General features: G+C 49.1%; 1 protein-coding gene across 5 annotated transcripts in view; it reads left to right on the top strand.

Moving 5' to 3' along the window:
- The window catches only part of MROH1 (maestro heat like repeat family member 1), a 93,085-nt gene that overhangs the window by 62,677 nt on the left and 12,092 nt on the right, over positions 1-18,316 (top strand). For 4 of the 5 annotated variants that reach the window (XM_087447246.1, XM_087447248.1, XM_087447247.1 and 1 more), the window contains 4 exons: positions 95-199; positions 2,946-3,081; positions 3,191-3,303; positions 3,914-4,066. In XM_087447246.1, coding sequence (XP_087303372.1) covers positions 95-199; positions 2,946-3,081; positions 3,191-3,303; positions 3,914-4,066 — 507 coding nt within the window. The remainder of the gene's footprint in view (positions 1-94; positions 200-2,945; positions 3,082-3,190; positions 3,304-3,913; positions 4,067-18,316) is intronic. The other variant, XM_087447249.1, reaches the window with a different exon arrangement.

Below are 18,316 nucleotides of genomic sequence, written 5' to 3'. Positions count from 1 at the left end.
GCCTGGCAGGGACACTGACCCACCATAGCACATAGGCTCCTGTTTCGTGGGCTGTCCCCAAGCTGGCGCCTGTGTGAAGCCCCCTCTTCCGCAGCACCTGAGCCCGTGGATCAAGTCCCCAAGGGGCCACGAGCGGGTGCGGGCGCTTGGCCTGAGCGCCTGCCTGCTGCGGTTCTTCCTGGAGCACCTGCACATCAGTGTGAGTACCCACGGTGCCCAAACAGCCGCTGCCCTGTCCCTGGGACTGGCCCCGTGGCTTGGGGACCGCTGTGCGTGACTCTGGTCCCAAAGCACCCTTCGTCTGGCTGCTGCCCTGGCTCATCCTGCATTCTAGTGAGGCTCATGGTTCTCTTTCTGGAGATGTGGACGGAGGACCCATCAGAGCCAGGAATTGTCCTCAGGGCCCCTCAGAGTTGAGTCCGCTGGATCCTTGTCCTCAGGAGCCCACGCGTTAGCCTGGATTAATGTGTGATGTGTTCCCCAAGTGAGGGAAGGGTGATGGGGATGTGGTGTGAAAGGAGAAAATGAGGACGTTTGAGGCAGAAGAAGCAGTCTGGGCAAAGACGGGGACCCGCACGCATGGCATGTTGTAGAAAAGGCCAGTGCTGTGGGGGAGGGGGAGGGAGAGGGAGGGGAGGGGCTTGTTCCAAGACCTGGTTGCTTGCCATGACTTGAGTGTCCGCTGAGACTGAGTTGTGACACTTTTTCAGAATCTCACAGTTGTTCTCACAAGGCCATTAGTCCAGGTGATTTTAGGGTAAATTTGACACAGTCCTAAAATATTCCTGTTGCAATTTTGATGGGAATTGCATGGAATTGATGGGTTGACTTGTTGAGCAATAGCATCTTTTAATAATGGGTCTTGCCAATCCAGGTCCTCAGACCCGTCAGAAACACTGGATAGTCGCTGCATGTAGCATGTTCTGGGTTAGAGGTTTTGTTGTCATTGTTGGGGTAACGTTTCTTCAATTTTATTTAATAATTGCTTATTGCTGGTATGTAAGAAAACTATGTATTTTTTTGATACTTAGAAACTGGGGGGCCGGCCCCGTGGCTTAGTGGTTAAGTGCGCGCGCTCTGCTGCTGCCGGCCCGGGTTCAGATCCCGGGTGCGCACCAACACACCACTTCTCCGGCCATGCTGAGGCCGCGTCCCACATACAGCAACTAGAAGGATGTGCAGCTATGACATACAACTATCTGCTGGGGCTTTGGGGGAAAAACAAATAAATAAAATTAAAAAAAAAAAAAAAGAGAAACTGGGTGGTTGATAAGATTCCTTTGTTATTTATTTATTTATTTTGTGAGGAAGATCAGCCCTGAGCTAACATCTGTGCCAATCCTCCTCTTTTTGCTGAGGAATACTGGCCCTGAGCTAACATCTATTGCCAATCCTCCTTTTTTTTTTTTTTTTTTCCTTTTTCTCCCCAAAGCCCCAGTAGATACTTGTATGTCATAGTTGCACATCCTTCTAGTTGCTGTATGTGGGACGCCGCCTCAGCATGGCCGGACAAGCGGTGCATTGGTGCGTGCTCAGGATCCGAACCCGGGCCGCCAGTAGCAGAGCGCACGCACTTAACCGCTAAGCCACGGGGCTGGCCCCTCCTTTGTTATTTCTAACGAATTTTTAGGTAATTCCGTTATATTTTTCAGATATAGGATCATATCATTTACAAATGCTGATAATTTTGCCTTTCCCTCCCAACACTCATGCATCTTAGTTCCTTCTGTCATCTAGCACTTCCAGAACAAGGTGAAAACTGGTGGCAGTCCCAAGACTTTACACAGAGTTTCACTGTTAAGCACAATGCTAGATTTCATTGGCAATATATGTATATTTTTTATTATGTTCTGGAAACATCCATCTATTTGTTTTAACGAGGATTTGTATCAGGAACAGATATTGGATGTTTTCAGATATCTATTTGTCATCTATCAGGATGGTTGTAGGCTTTTTCTCTTGTGTGGTTTTTTTTTTTTTTTTTAATGTACTCGATCTTTCATTCTTTATGTGGCCAGATCTGCAGTGTGTCTTTCTATGGTTTTTGCCTTCTGTGCATGCTTAGATGGGCTTTTCCCACTCACATTCTTTCGTGGCCTATTTTTCACGTAACCCTCGTCCAGCTAGAGTTCGTCTTTGTGCGCTGACGTGGCCTCCTTAAGAGGAAGAGCAGCTGGCCCCGCGGTCCTTTGTCTTGTGCTCCAGCCGTCTCTCCCACTGGAAACCCCCACACTGGTGACTCGGGGGGTGAGGAGATGCAGGAGAGCCCTCGGCAGAGCCGTGCGCCCCAGGACGGCCTCACACGTGGGAGGCCGATGAGGGGCAGGCGAGGCAGGAAGGCCGAGGGGGTGTGTGTTAGGGTGGGTAGCTGATGCCGCAAGGCCCAGGGCAGGAGGGTGCAGGACCATTTGCCTAGCGCAGGGTGGGGAAGGCTCAGTATTTGAGGAGAGAAGAAAAGGCTCTGAAAGATGGGACCAGGACCCAGTTAGGATGAAAGGAGTCTCATGTAGTCCCCTCACCTGACAGGGGGTTTGCCTTCTAGGGAAGGGGACTTCTCGCAGCTGAATCAGTAGAACCCTACCCCCTCTGCTGCCTGTGGGGGCTCCCTCTTAGTCCCCAGATCGTCCCTCTGCCTGCGCACACCTCCTCCCCTCTTAGGGACCAAGGTAGACTGGATATGGTCAGAGCTGAGCTAACGGAGCCCACACGATGGGGTGGGGGGGGATGGGCCAGCCTGCCTTGCAGAGGGAGGAGCTCGCCAGGGCTCATGCTGGCCACAGGGAGGGCCCAGGGCTGTGTGGACGGGGGCTGCCCTCCTGGCCACACTCCAGCCCATATCTGGGTTCAGGTGACACCTGACTAACCCTGGCATCCTCAGGCCCCAGCCATCCTTTCTGGCCCTCTTCCCCAGAGTCCCCACAGCAAACTCTTGTCTGCCTCTCCAGGCCCTGGTGCCCTTCCACAACTTGGGCCTCCTTGTCGGCCTCTTCTCCCCACGGTGTGCGGACCTGTGGCCTGCCACCCGCCAGGAGGCCGTGAGCTGCGTCTACTCCCTGCTCTACCTCCAGCTGGGCTATGAGGGTGAGCTCCTGGCTGGGCAGAGGTGTTGGAGGGATGAGGAGCAGAGTCTGGGCCTCGAGTGGCCGGCATAGGCCTCCACCCAGCTCCATGCTCCCTCCTGCTTCTGCAGGCTTCTCCCGAGACTACCGGGACGATGTGGCCGAGCAGCTCCTCACCCTCAAAGATGGCCTCGTGCACCCCGACCCTGCTGTCCTCCTTCACACCTGCCACAGCATAGCCCAGGTCCCTGCCAGAGCACCCACCTGGGGAAGGGGGGCCAGCACTGTTTGGAGCAGAGAGGGGCTCTCACATTAGCACCGTGTGTTTCGTGGGCTCTGCAGGGCGCCGGGACAGGGCGCACCATGGGGCCAGTGGGCCTGGGGTGCAGGGACGGGGCGCATGGGCACGTTTCATTCAGAGAATGAGCTGTCTGGACTACCTCTGACAGCTCTACCTCCGTCACCCTCCTGCACTCCCTGGGCTCCTCCCTTGGGCCCAGCAGGGAGGATGTGGTTAGGAGCTCCGCTCCTGGCTCCAAGGGGTTGAGAAAGCTGCCCCTAGCCCACAGCCCCCAAGCCAGGGAGGTGCTGTTGTTCCATTTGGTGCCCACCCCACTGGCTCCTAGCCAGGCTCCAGTCTTGGGGGGTTGCTCCTGCGCGTGGGCCATCCCACCCTGGCACCCTGGCAGGAGCTCCTGAAGGCGCGCAGGGCCTGGAAGAGGGCAAGGAAGGCTGGAGGAGGGACGTGAGACAGGAGATGGTGTCAGCCCTTCCCAGAAGCTCAGCCCCTGGGATGTTATGGCAGGGATGCTGACGCCGCCCTCTCTGTTCTCCTGACACAACTGTCCTCCTAGATTATTGCGAAGCGCCTCCCGCCAGATCAACTCATCAGCCTCTTGCTAACCATGTTTGAGAGCCTGGGAGACCCTGACAAGAACTGCTCCCGAGCTGCTACTGTCATGATCAACAGCCTGCTGAAGGAGCGGGGCAACATGCTCCTGGAGAAGGTGAGGCCCGTGGGGCTGGGGCACGGTGCAGGTGTGGCTTGGTCTGGGCGGGGTGTCTATGAGCGGGACCTAGGCCAGCAGAGGTAAGCTGGAGCTCCCCCTCGCCTCCCCTGCTTTGCCCCTATCCCTGTGGGGCTGATAGGGAAAATTTTTCTCTTCTGTTTGAAGACAGAGGTTAGAATTTGGCAAAAGTAACTGCTGAGGAATTAAGGGGAGAAAAGGAAATGTAAAGGAAATGCAGGTGTGGAAGTGTGCCAAGCTGGCGGCGGGCAGTGGGTGAACTCCCTGCTCCTGTTTTTGGCGAGGTCACAGGCCTGAGGTTACCAAGGGCCTGCATGGAGAGTCCTGCAGCGGGCTGGCCCACAGAGGCTGTTCCTAGGACACCCAGGTGCTGCACTGCTGTTACCCCATCACCTCAGCCTCCTCTCTGGGCGTAAGCTCAGGTGGCTGTCCACATAGTTGTTCCCAAACGTGCCTTGGCAGCGACTCTGTCAGATGCGTGTGAAGCCACAGCTGAAATGCACGGCCCTGCGCTCTGGTCCTTCTAGGTCTGAGGGACGCTCCAAGGACCAGGTGGCTTCTAGAGCGCATGCCCGTGAGTCCTTTCCAGGCAGACGGCAGGCAGGGTCCCTGTTTGCCTGGAGGGAGGTTTTAAGTTCCGTGTTGAAGTGAAGCATACCGGCAGAGAAGTGAGTGGACTTGTCCTAAGTACGGGGCCCAAGGAGTTCGCACAGACAGGCAGGAGCTGAGCGTCCCACAGCTCCTGAGCCCCTGTGCCCCCAGTCGATGCCCCAGGGGGTGCCCCCACCTCCCTGCATTACGGAGCTTGGCCTGGTTTGTACCTGTCAACTTAAAAAGCAAGCTTGCCTTTTATTTTATCCTGAAAAGGACTTTATTTGGGAATAGCCAAAATAATTGCAACTTGGGATGTGCATGCTATAGCAAACCATAGGCAAATCCAGAGAACAAAGGAGGGGAGCTGCCTTTGTAGAGAAAAAGGGGGAGCAGAGAGGGGCTGTTCTAAAGGAAAGACCCTTTGGGAAAGTAGCAGTTCAGGGGGGCAACGGCTTCTCATTGGCTGAGCTGTGGTGTTTCTAATTGGCTGGGCTGTTGCCCGGTGGAGAGAGAAATCTTCCTTCATAGTAAAGAAGTTTTACTTCCTGTGGAAGAAGGAGGCACCTCTCTTCCTGTTTGGTGTTATTGATGGTGTGTGATGGGGCTGAGAGCTCCTTCTATAGGCCTTCCTAACTCCAATTTAGTTAAGGTTTCTTTTATTAACTTTCACATTTTCCCCTTTTGATAAAGATCTTTCTCTGAAAGCATCACTGATCAACAGTCAGGTTCTCTGCACATAGTGGTTTTGTCCCTCAGTGCCAGGACGGACCTTTCCTGGTTGTCGTGTCCCACATTGGAGGGAAAGTGCATGGTGGTTGGAAACCATTTAAGCCACATTGAGTAACACGGAAGGTTAGGAGGGAGAACTCTCAGGCATTTCCCATCTAAAGTCTATTTTCTCCAAGGCCTTGGAGATCATCTTGAAGTGCTGAGATAGCATCACCTTATTAGGTACGTCATTTCTACAGAGCTTCAACAGGCAATAGGTACAGAACTTCACAACAAGTAGACAGAGTAAGATTAAGAGCAATACTATAAGCCCAGTTTGCAGATGGTCCTAAACCAGGAGCCCAGACCTGAAGGTACCAGCTGAACAAATCAAAAGACTGGATTGTTAGGGGAAATTGGTTGTAGCCACTGTGCTTGCTCTCTAACCTCATGTAAGTGGGTTGTCACTTCCCCAGAGGCACTTATCCATGTGCACCAGGAGGCGTTCGCCACTGCACAGACACAGCGAGTAGATAATTGAGGGCTACATGATTACCCAAGACCACCTTGGCCAATAAGTTAAGTGACCATTGCTGAGCTGAAACTGCTTTGGCTGTTGAGTCAGCCAGCTCTTCTAGAGTCAGGGAGAGATTCCTGATCATTTGTTCATTGCCACTCACTCTGATCCACAGGAAGAAAGTTCTTCCAACAGAGGCAAACCCAACGTCACATATACCTCCTAGAAGTTCTCATTTAGGGTGACTATGGGGATTTAATGGGAGAGACCAATGAGAGGTCTCTGGTTATGCAGAGAGAACAGGACAGTGAAGACAGCAAGGGCACGCTGTCCTTGTATTCTCCAGCTGTCAAGGCAATGAGTTGCCCAAGCATAAAGGCCATTACTGAATCCTCCACAGATGAAGACATAACCTTCATGGGGGTGTACATAAGGCCCCCACATAAATGATAGTATCCAGACTGTTCATTGGCATAGAGGCATTAGCATTATATAACCAAGTCTCAGATACTATGCTGTTACACACCAAGAGGTTGCCTAAATACATGGATATATCAAGAAATTTACAGGGGCTGGCCCGGTGGTGTAGCAGTTAATTGTGGGCACACTGCTTCGGTGGCCCGGGGTTCGCAGGTTCGGATCCCGGGCACGCACTGACGCACCACTTGTCAAGCCATGCTGTGGTAGCATCCCATATAAAGTAGAGGAAGATGGGCACAGATGTTAGCCCAGGGTAATCTTCCTTAGCAAAAAAAGAGGAGGATTGGCATCAGATGTTAGTTCAGGGCTAGTCTTCCTCACACACACACACAAAAAAAAAACAGAAGAAAAAGAAGAAATTTACAGATGGCCTGGGTTACATTGGCGGCTCCACAGAATTTTTCATAAAAATATTCAAAAGATCTTGTTTTCTCCTCCCTAGATTGGGTCAAATTAAAGCATGGGACAAGTTTAAGCTGGCTTAGCACCCTGAGTCAGTAAAATGGGCCAGCAGATCAATTTAGACAAACAATAGCATCTAGAATCCCAGTGAAACTACTTATAGGGTGAACTAAGGGGTCATTACTGTCTTGGACAGACTGCGGTTTCTGATGGGAAATTCAGCAATCAGAGAGGTTTCCCCCTTTTGCCAGGGATTGGGAAATGCAGACAAGGGCATTGTCCCTCCAGGAAAGGGAGAGAGAAAATAAAGTAAGAGGGCTGGCCCCGTGGCTTAGCGGTTAAGTGCGCGCGCTCCGCTGCTGGTAGCCCGGGTTTGGATCCCGGGCACGCACCAACGCACCGCTTGTCCGGCCATGCTGAGGCCGCGTCCCATATACAGCAACTAGAAGGATGTGCAACTATGACATACAACTATCTACTGGGGCTTTGGGGGACAAATAAACAAATAAAATTATTAAAAAAAAAAAAAGATTAAAAAAAAAAAAAAAGAAAAGAAAGTAAGAAACAACAGTGGTAAGAGAGTGTACAGGCCTGGTCCAGTCATCTCAGGAGAGCTGTCTGCCTCAGATATCAGCTGCCTCTCTTCCTAGTCGATGTGATCTGGAGTCTCCAGTGTTTGTGAAGGACCAGATGTCAGGTGGAGCCTTCTTCAGCTGTGAGATGTGCACCCAAGGCTTGAGTCTCTGAAGTTTGGCTGCCATATGGGTAGTGAGGAGGACCTGGTACAGCCCCTTCCAAGGAGATTTCAAGGTAGTAAGATTGGAAATGTCAGTTTGGAGTATTGTAGCCAGACATTTAAGGAAACTAGAAGAATTAGGATCCAGTCGAGCTTATAGGTATAACAAAACCTTAAAGACAATTAATAGGACTAGAATTTAATATCTACAAAGGTGCAAACATTAATTTCTCTCTCTATTTTATTATTATTAACCCCCATTATTTATTAAAGATAATCATAGTAAAACTAATTTGTTTGTATTAAACTTGGCCTGATTACTTATATAAATGCAGCAAGAATAGTGATTGACCATATAAGCTCTTTTTTAAGATTGCTTTGCTGGAACCTTGTAAGCAAGGTACTAGGCTGATTTTCCAAGCAGTTCCTTAAAGCTGTCTGGTCACGTCTGGATCTGTGTACATCTTTCTTGAATATAACAGTCTAGTCAAAGCCTTGGTAATGTAGCCAATACTTTCTATGGTGTCCTGTTACAAGGAGAACAGACCTTCACTGAACCCATGCAAATACATACATTGTCATGAAAAGAATACTTAAGGGATCATGTAGAGAGAAAAAGATAAATGTTTCAACCCTTGTTGCAAAGATACACTTGACAAAATTGCTGTAAGTTATAGGTAGCTTAAAGGAGAGAAGAAAAAGTGGTCCTTTACATCTGGAAAACTAAACATTAAAACTATCAGTCCTCCACTTGAGTTCCAGAAATTCCCACCCAGTTCAGTGTTATGATCTTAAAGTTATCAAAACCTGTATCCAGAGTACTGGTCAAGCTCTTTTCCATAAGTCTGTTCGAAAATGAAACATATTTGTAAAAGCATCAGAGTAAAACAGTAACTGTCTGTAACTGACAAAAGACTTTTTTTTTTTTTTAAAGGCAATGGGTAAATACAATTGACAAGAAAATTTGGGTATTTTTGTACGTTCAGATAGTAGCTAGAATTACAGGTGATAACATTATATTAGGACATATCAGATGTTTAGGAACTTTATACAATTTCTGGAACACTTTTTAGTAACATTCACCCAAATAATATAACCTAAAAAGGTTTATTATCATTTATTCAACCATGCTTCTCATGTAATTTGACATACCAAATAATCCTAACTAGTGTAATATCTTTCTTTTTATAAGGAGAGGGAATAAATATTTTGAGATGTCCCAGGTGCCCCTTGGAAAATTCCAAAGTTACATCCTGGTAGAAAAGTTGTCATTTAGAATTTGAATATTTTGGAAAGCTTAGAAATATCAGAAGGTTTGGACACTTGAGAAATAGGATCACAGATCATTATGAAATAATACTTAAGTATCTATTTGACCAAAGTAACAATAACAGGTTTCTAAGGCAAATACAAAAGGTTACATAGTTGTAAGCAAATCTTAACTCCTCCAATACCAAGAAGACTCAGTTCTCTTAGGTAATTAAATACCTGATAGAATCAACACAGGAAATTATTTTGACAAAACACAAAATCTCTGTTTTCTAGGCATATTGCTCGAAGGTAAAGAAGCTTTTGCAATCTGTTATCAAGAGCTGACCAATAGCCCAAGAAAACTTTGCCCTCTTAACAGAAAAAAAAGCTAAATTTTAAGTTTGCATCAGCTTATTTTGATATTAAAATTTATTCCTTCCAATCTTAGCCACTCCTGACCACTCATAAAATTCTTTTCCCAAGATCCCTTTCCATAAACCTTCTAAAACTTTCTTTTTACTTTCAGATTTTGTCCTATTTTTTCTTCTTTCCCGTTCCAAAATAATCAGCCTCTCTTTAAAACAAAATTACTTTCTTTTCCCTCAACAGAATGCATTTCCATTTCTCATACCTCCTTTTACCAAAACACACATCCTACTTTCCTTGTATACAGAGATGTTTCCCTTTTTGTTTCTAGTAGCTTTAATTACACATATTAGAATTCTTAACTATTAGAATCCCAAATTCCTAGTGAAAACTAAAGAAGTAAGCAATTGTGGACAGCCAGACATATAAATATGTTTCATAATTTCTAGGAGTATATGCCCTTTGAATAGTGCAATCTTTCAGTGTGGCACAAGACATGGTTACTAACAGACCCAAATTTATCTTTAGTTTCTTTGCAGTTGGAAGCCAAAAGATAAACCTATGTTCAGTAATTAATGTTTTAGTATTTTATCTTGTTTGGAAAATGATTTAGGTATTCAATGACTATCCATTATTTAGTTTAACTTAATATAAACTTTGATCTTATTTACTTTTATTTTAATTACTTGCTTTTAACAATCATGCTTGGATTAGACATTAAATAGCCAATCATCATCCAAAGTTACTTTCTTGGTGACAAATTTTATAACAGACAGGATCAGCCCACTTGACTAGTAAACCTAGGCAGACAGAAAGTTCCACATTTGCATTACACCCAATACTAACAACTCTGAAGACAAGCTTGTTTTTCACTTACACCAACAACGTTAAGCTCACTTTTATTTACTAAAGGTTAATTCTAGATCACGTGAACTTGAAAAGCATTTTATTTATTATTATTATTTTTTATAATTTTATTTATTTATTTTTCCCCCAAAGCCCCAGTAGATAGTTGTATGTCATAGTTGCACATCCTTCTAGTTGCTGTATATGGGACGCGGCCTCAGCAGGGCCAGAGAAGCGGTGCGTCGGTGCGCGCCTGGGATCTGAACCCAGGCCGCCAGCAGCAGAGCGCGCGCACTTAACCACTAAGCCACAGGGCCGGCCCCATTGAAAAGCGTTTTAGTTTCTATTATATTTCTGAGATTCAGGAATCCCTAATTTATAAGCACTTAATTTCAAGCCAATTAAATAGAGCTTTTACAAATCAATTCTAGCAATACCATCCAGAGGTAGAAAAATATCACATCTCTATAACATACATACATAGACACACAGACAGACATAAATAGAGATCTCATAGCTTTTGTTTTAAAACTTTAGTTATATCTCAGGTAGAAAAGTCAAAGGAATAGTTGAATCCAGACTGTATTTCTGGCAGATGGACTAAGGTAAGGTTACTTGTTCAGGTGGCCAAAGTCTTTCACTAAAGATTTTTATTTGCATGCTGTAAGTCTCCTTTTAGAGCTTATTTTGGAGTCATTTTGTCTAGTATCAAAAGTCTAGGGTAATTGCTCTTTGAATTTTTCCTTCTAGTTCTTTATTTGCTCCAGTTAACTTAGAAATAGTAGTTAGAGGGTTAGCATTTGACTCCTCAGAGTGTCTGGATATAAAGGGGCAGGTTTTCACAGAGAGGGAGAAAGGAAGGTGGCACCAGGGGCGCAGCCTGGGCACAAGGTGGCTGCTGGGGCGGAGTCTGAGACAAGGAGTCTGGGAGACAAACAAGATGGCAGCTGAGACAGAGAGGAAAGGGGGGAGCACAAGGCTTCAGAAGCCATTTTGTTCTCTCTCAGTTGTTTCAGCTGATTTAGACAAGGTATCTTGTAGTGAGGCAATTTTAGAGCTTTGTGTGTATCCAGAAGCCCCCAGGCAACAATGAAAATAGACATACCACTTGTTTTGCTTAATTTTAGAGCCATGGTCTTTCCATTTGGTTTTAAGAAAAGCTAGTTTGGGGAGATTGCAAGTTCCCCATAATGGCCATGGCAATTCTGGGCTGCTTTTGGTGTGTTTGGCCCACTTAGTTAAAAATACACATGCCGGGGGCCCAAAGTTCTTAAACATAAACCCGGCCAGGGCCCCTGAAGGGTTTCCCTCAGAACATTTAGGTGACCGGGTTCTCACTTTTGCAATTTCCTCTGAAAACCCAAGAAAGCTGCTAGAGTCCTAGCCCTGATCCATGAAGGAATCTAAAAACAAAAGGAAGTTGCTGGATTCCCAGCCCTGCTTCCAAAAGGAATCTGAAAACCAAAGAAAAACTGGATTTTCAGCAAGCCTGAGCCCCAAAAGGAACTGAGCACTCACCAAGGACTACGCCTTGAACCTGGAGGACAAAGTCCCTCCCCATGAGGACAAAGCCTCTCTGGATCCCAAATAAAATCTGAGAGCTCAGAACACAAAGGGAGTGGAGCTCAAAATCCAAGAAGAGACTCATCAAACTGAAAGCAGGTGACACCTCACAGTCACGATGAGCACAAGGGGCTCCGTGCAGGTACCCCACTCGATTCTGGGGTCACTGTCTCTTGGGGGATTGCCTCATTTGGATCCCACTCTTCTGACACCACATATGTCAACTTAAAAAGCAAATTTGCCTGTTTTTTAATCTCAAAATGAGTTTATTTGGGAATAACCAAAAGAATTCCAGTTCGGGATGTGCACGCTATGGCAAACCATAGACAAATCCAAAAAACAAGGGAGGGGAGCTGCTTTTATAGAGAAAAAGAGGGAGCAGGGAGGGGCTGTTCTAAAGGAAAGTTCCCTGGGGGAAAGTAGCAGTTCAGGGCGGCAACGGCTTCTCATTGGCTGAGCTGTGGTGTTTCTCATTGGCTGAGCTGTGGTGTTTCTCATTGGCTGAGCTGTGGTGTTTCTCATTGGCTGAGCTGTGGTGTTTCTCATTGGCTGGGCTGCTGCCACGTGGGGAGAGAAATCTTCCTTCATAGTCAAGTAGTTATACTTCCCGTCTGAGATGCAGGCTTCTCTCTTCCTTGTTGGTGTGACTGAAGGTGTGTGATGGGGGTGAGAGCTCCACCTGCAGGCCTTCCCGACTCCAGTTTAGTTACGATTTCTTCTGTTAATTTCCACATGCCTTGTGTAGATGGAATCATACCATCTGTGCCCTTCTGTCTGGCCCCTCCTGGTACTAGCGTGTGAGATCATGCATGTTGTCGCCTGTGCTGGCGCTTCGTTCATTCACATGTCACTCCTTTGTGTGCATGTGTCACGGTTCTGCCCGCCTTAGTAAACATCTGGGCAGTTCCAGGTCTGGGCTGTCACGAGGCGTGCTGCCGGAGTCCAGGGCCTTTGGACCCAAGGGCACATTTTGGTTGGGGACATACCATCATGTGGCTGTCCCAGGGCTGCCAGATGGCATGCCCGGGCAGGGGACAGTCACCTCCCGCCAGCAGGCGGTGAGGCACTGACACGCCACATCCTTGCCAGCCGTATTTCCTGTCCTTTCCTAAGGGGAATGTAATGACTTCACATGAAAGTTTTTTTTTTATTTAATTGAATTGTTTATTTATTTATTTTTTTGTGAGGAAGATCAGCCCTGAGCTAACATCCATGCCAATCCTCCTCTTTTTGCTGAGGAAGACCGGCTCTGAGCCAACATCCATTGCCAATCCTCCTCCTCCCTTTTTCAGTAGATAGCCGCATGACATAGTTGCACATCCTTCCAGTTGCTGCATGCGGGACGCAGCCCCAGCATGGCCAGAGAAGCGGTGCATCAGTGCGCGCCCAGGATCCGAACCCGGGCCGCCAGTAGTGGAGCGCGTGCACCCAACCGCTAAGCCACAGGGCTGGCCCCACAGGAAAGTTTAATTTTTGTTTCCCTGGTGGCTCATGAAGTTGAACACTTGTGCCCATGGTTGTCCTCTTTTGTGAGGATGCTGGTCTTTTGTCCATTTTTCTTCTGAGTTGTCTGTGCTTTTCCTATTCATTTGTAGAATTACTTTATATATTCTGGATACAAGTCCTCTATTGGATATATGTATATCACAAATATCTTCTTAGGGAGGGATGAGCAGGATTTGCTGATGGAGAAGAGGGGAGGTCGTTGGCGGAAGGGGCGTGTGCCAAGGGAGCTGAGTGTGGTGTGTAGCCTGGAGAAGGCAACTGTGTCCTCAGAGGGCCCTTGGCCAGGGCCGAGGGTGTGGAGCTGCTGGCAGAGTCAGGACCTGGGAGGGGAGCATGGCAGGAGTGTGGCAGAAGGCACAGCCGTGATAGGCAGGGTGTGCCAGGTGAAGGTCGGATTATATTTTGCGTTCAGTGGGGCTCCCCAGGTTGGATTTGAGGGGTGGCTCTGTGCAGGTGGAGGGGCCAGACCAGGCTGGAGACAGTGGCCACTGGTGGTCCTGGTGTACAGCACATGTGGTTTATCCAGTCCTCCATCAGTGGACACTTGGGTTGCTTCCCCTATTGACTATTGTGAATAATGCTATGAACATGGGCAGGGAAATATCTCTTTAAGATCCTGTTTTCTGTCCTTTTGGATAAATACCCAGAAGTGGGATTGCTGGATCATATGATATTTATATTTTGAATTTTTTGAGGAATCTCTGTACTGTTTCCCATAGTGGCTGTGCCAATTTACATTCCCACCAACAGTGCACCCACTTCTCCACATCCTTGCTAGTGTTTATGTCTTATCTTTTTGGTAACAGCCATTCTAACAGGTATGAGGTGATAATCTCATTGTGGAGTTTTTTCCGTCCCCAAAGCCCCAGTACATAGTTGTATATCCTAGTTGTAAGCTGTTCTGGTTCTTCTATGTGAGCTGCTGCCACAGCATGGCTACTGACAGATGAGTGGTGAGGTTCCATGACCAGAAAGCAAACCCAGGCTGCCAAAGCAGTGAGCACCAAACTTTAACCACTAGGCCATCGGGGCTGGCTCTCATTGTGGTTTTGATTTGCAGTTCCCTGATGATGTGTGATGGTGAGCACCTTTTCATATGCTTGTTGGCCATTTGTATGTCTTCTTTGGAGAAATGTGTATTCATGTCCCTTGTTCATTTTTTTTAAATCAGGTTATTTGATTTTTTGTGGTTGTTGAGTTGTGAGAGTTCTTTGTATATTCTGAATATTAACCCCTTATCAGATATATGATTTGCAAATATTTTCTCCCATTCTGTAGGTTGCCTTTTCACTCTGTTGATTGTGTCCTTTGATGCATAAAATTTTCTGTATTTGATGATGTCCCAGATGTCTATTTTTGCTTTTGTTGCCTGTGCTTTTTTCTGTGTGTGTGTGAGGAAGATCAGCCCTGAGCTAACATCCGTGCTAACCCTCCTCTTTGCTGAGGGAGACCGGCTCTGAGCTAGCATCTATTGCCAAGCCTCCTCCTTCTTTTTTTCCCCCCGAAGCCCCAGTAGATAGTTGTATGTCATAGCTGCACATCCTTCTAGTTGCTGCATGTGGGACGCGGCCTCAGCATGACCGGAAAAGCGGTGCGTCTGTGCGCGCCCGGGATCCGAACCCGGGCCGCCAGCAGCGGAGCACGCACACTTAACCGCTAAGCCACGGGGCCGGCCCCTATTGTTGCCTGTGCTTTTGATGTTATATCCAAGAAATTATTGCCAAATTTGATGTCATGAAGCTTTTCCCCTGTTTCCTTCTAGGAGTTTTATCGCTTTGGGTCCACCTGTTCTTGACAATCCAGGCTCCTCTCCAGGGGCCCGGCATCCTGAGCTGGGTGCCGGGCTCTCAGGGAGCTGCTTTTTGTGCAAGAGAGCTGCCGAGCCGTCTCCTTCCTAGCTCAGGTTCAGACAGTGCTCACCACCCACACCCGCGGGAACGGTGTTCCTCACGCCTGCGCTCATACTTGGAGCATGTCTGCGACACGCCACCTCTGTCTCACTGGTGACGTGGCGTGCTAGCTTCTGTCTCCACAGGGGTCATGGCAGGCCACCATTCTCTTTGCTGCCCTAGAGACCTTGGCAGGGGGACCTCTTAGAGACACCTGGACACTGTTGGACTTTGAATTTCTCTAACATTGAATCAGAAAATGTGGTCCTCGCAGGTGACGTATGACTGGACTGAGCCCTGCTTCCCCCCCCAACACGCGATGATGGTGAAACAGAGCACACTGTAAAACTGGGTGCAGAGGGCAGGACGGGACCCCACAGCAGGCTCCTGCCCTCGGCTGTGTCGAAAGTAGGGGAGGGTCCTTCCGTGGGTTGGAGGGAATGTGCAGAGGAAGCCAAGGAAACAGGAAAGGATAGACTCCACTTAAAACAAGCAGGTGGGAATGGGAAACAGAGCCACCACTGCAGAAATGTCAGGCGGCTCCTCAGAAAGTCAGACCCAGAGTCAGCACACGACCCAGCAGTTCCTAGGCAGGTACCCAAGAGAAAGAAAAATGTATCCACACCAAGACTCACACACAGTGCTCATAGCAGTGTTATCCATAATAGGCAGACGATGGGAACAGCCCAAGTGTCCATCAATTAATAAATGGATAAATAAAATGTGATCTCTCTACACAATGGAATATTATTCAGCAACAATAAGAATGAAGCACTGGGGCGGGCCCAGTGGTGCAGTGGTTAAGTTCGCACACTCCGCTTCAGCAGCCCAGGGTTCGCAGGTTCAGATCCCGGGCGCAGACCTATGCACCACTTGTCAAGCCATGCTGTGGCCATGTCCCATATGGAGTGGAGGAAGATGGGCACGGATGTTAGCCCAGGGCCAACATTCCTCAGCAAAAGGAGGATTGGCAACCGATGTTAGCTCAGGGCTGATCTTCCTCACCAAAAAAAAAAAAAAAGGAATGAAGTGCTGACACCTGCTACAACGTGGATGCACCTTGACAACATTGGGCAAAGTGAAAGACACTAGTCACAAAGGCCACGTAGTGTATGAGTCCATTCATATGAAATGTCCAGAACGGCAAATCCACAGAGACGGAAAGTGGATTAGTGGTTGCCAGGGCCTGGGGGAGGGGGAATGGGGTATGCGGTTTCTTTTTGGGGTGATGGGAATGTTCTAAAATTGATGGTGGTGATGGTTACACAGCCCTGTGAATATACTAAAAACCACTGAATTGTACACTTATATGGTGGTTGAATGATATGGTGTGTGTTATACCTCAGTGAAGCTGTTGTGAGGAAGCGACCTAGACCAAGGGTGACAGGAAGCTACAGGAGCCCCCACTTGCTTGCGTGAAGCACAGGAGCCACAGCCCAGGGGCACGGGCGCCAGACCGGGAAAGGGGGCCTGGGCCGGAAGCTGTAGGCTGCAGGCTGAGCCCTGCACTGTGGGCAGCCGGAATGCAGACCCCGGTCCTGGGACTGGAAGGACACTGCTCACCAGTCCAGGGAAGCCAGCAACCTGGCGTGGACGCCATCCCAGACCCCTCCACGCCCGACCACCTGGGCGCCTTTGTCCCAGTTCTTGAGAAGCACAGACTCAGGCTGCTCACAGACACCAGCGGGTTCTAGCTGTTGAAGAAAATATTAGAAAAGATAGACAAACCCCCTGACACAGTTAGAAAGAAATACCTCTGACAAGACAAGCTATGGGAACAGAGCCAACATCCAAAAAAGCAAAATGCAAAGTGAAAACGGGAGAAGACTGTACACATAAGAGACGTGACAAATAATAAAGTCTGTCGTGAGCAACAGCCTCCTGGGGCACTTAAAACCCGTCACGGAAGGGGCAGGTTTCTGGAAGAATGTTGGTCCCACCAATGTTAATGCAGGAGAGATGGGAAAGTGAAGTGGACTCATAACCATGAAAGCGACCAAGTGCTCTCGCAAGGCGTCCTCTCGCAGTAATCCAGGCCCACGTGCCTTCAGGGGACCACTGCCGCCTCATGGCCAGGAGCCCAGGATAATGGAGAGGAGCTCCTTCCGCTCGCCTCAGTGATGGGTCCGTACCGTTTCAGCAGCGAACACAGACGGGAAGAGCCTAGCTGGTCTGTCCGCGAGTGTCCTTTGCTGGCGGACTAAGGAGCAAGACCCTGGCTCAGCTGGTGTGGGAAAAACTTCTCCAAGTTCAGCACCTCCTTACCGCCAAGACTCCCCTAAGCGAGGAATACAGAAGAAACTATTTAATGTGGCCACAGGGAGATCCTGCAGACCTGTGGCCGCTGTCTTATCAGGGAGACCTAGCTGGGCCGGGACAAGGGGGAGTGTAGGGCAGGGCAAAGAGGTGCAGGTCATTAGGAAGAGGGCGCTGTGCCCGAGTCATGGAATGCACTGTCTGTACTCGGGGTCATAAAAAGAAAACAAGGTCATTATGTCTACAGATCCTTTGAGAAACGGCATTGTCAGCACCTCTCCCTGAGGCCCAGGCGGGGGCTCTGTCCTGCCCCTGGCAGCACTGGGGAGGTGCGACCCCACACCGGGCACACAGCCCCCTGCACCTCCTTCCCAGCTGAGAACCACACCCATGTCCCCCCCACGCCATCGCAAGCCGTTCCCCTGCATGAGCAAGCATGGGCCTGGCCTGGAAGTTTCCACCATCGGAGCCACGGCCAGTCCCCTCTCACCGCTCCTGCTGCCCAGGCCATCAGGTGGGTTCCTTGGCCAGCCCTGCCCAGGAACCCGGGGACTGGTGGAGCCCACATCTACCAGCTGCCCCTGTCCAGGGGACTGTGTCCCTGCCAGCACACTGTGTTGTCTGTTTTCACCTCAGACCACGGTGTCTTCCAGCTCTGTGGCCTTGGCAGTGGGGAGTCACTGTGGTCAGACCAGCACTCCCAGTGAGCATGGGGGACCCAGAATAGGGTCTGCTTGCCAGCTGGAGGCTGGTCAGGGGCTGTGGAGCTGGGCCACTGGACTCTGGTGGGCTTGGGAGACTCCCAGGCTGGGGATGGGCTGCCTGCAGCCTCGCTCTGCACGCCCCTTTCTGCCCCCGTTGCCCCACCTGTGCCTTCTGCAGCGGCAGCAGCCTGCAAACCCACCCAAGGCCACGGCGCCTCCCCTCCTGGCCCAGATCCAGCCTCAGTCTGGGAGTCGTTTCCCCTTCCCTGTCCTCCTGGTCCCCAGCCCACTGCTCACCGTTTCCTTGCTCAGCGCGGAAGGCTGTGTGGGAGGAGTGGGCAGCCCGTGTGTGTCCTGCCTCCAGCGGCTGGAGGCTGGGTCCCCCTGCCTGGGGCCGCGAGGGACCATCGG

The sequence above is a fragment of the Ceratotherium simum genome, chromosome 23 (assembly GCF_057802395.1).
Source record: "Ceratotherium simum simum isolate JZ-2026a chromosome 23, ASM5780239v1, whole genome shotgun sequence".
Lineage (NCBI taxonomy): Eukaryota > Metazoa > Chordata > Mammalia > Perissodactyla > Rhinocerotidae > Ceratotherium > Ceratotherium simum.
The sequence above is the reverse complement of the archived record's forward strand: the minus strand, read 5'-3'. Positions and strand labels throughout refer to the sequence as shown.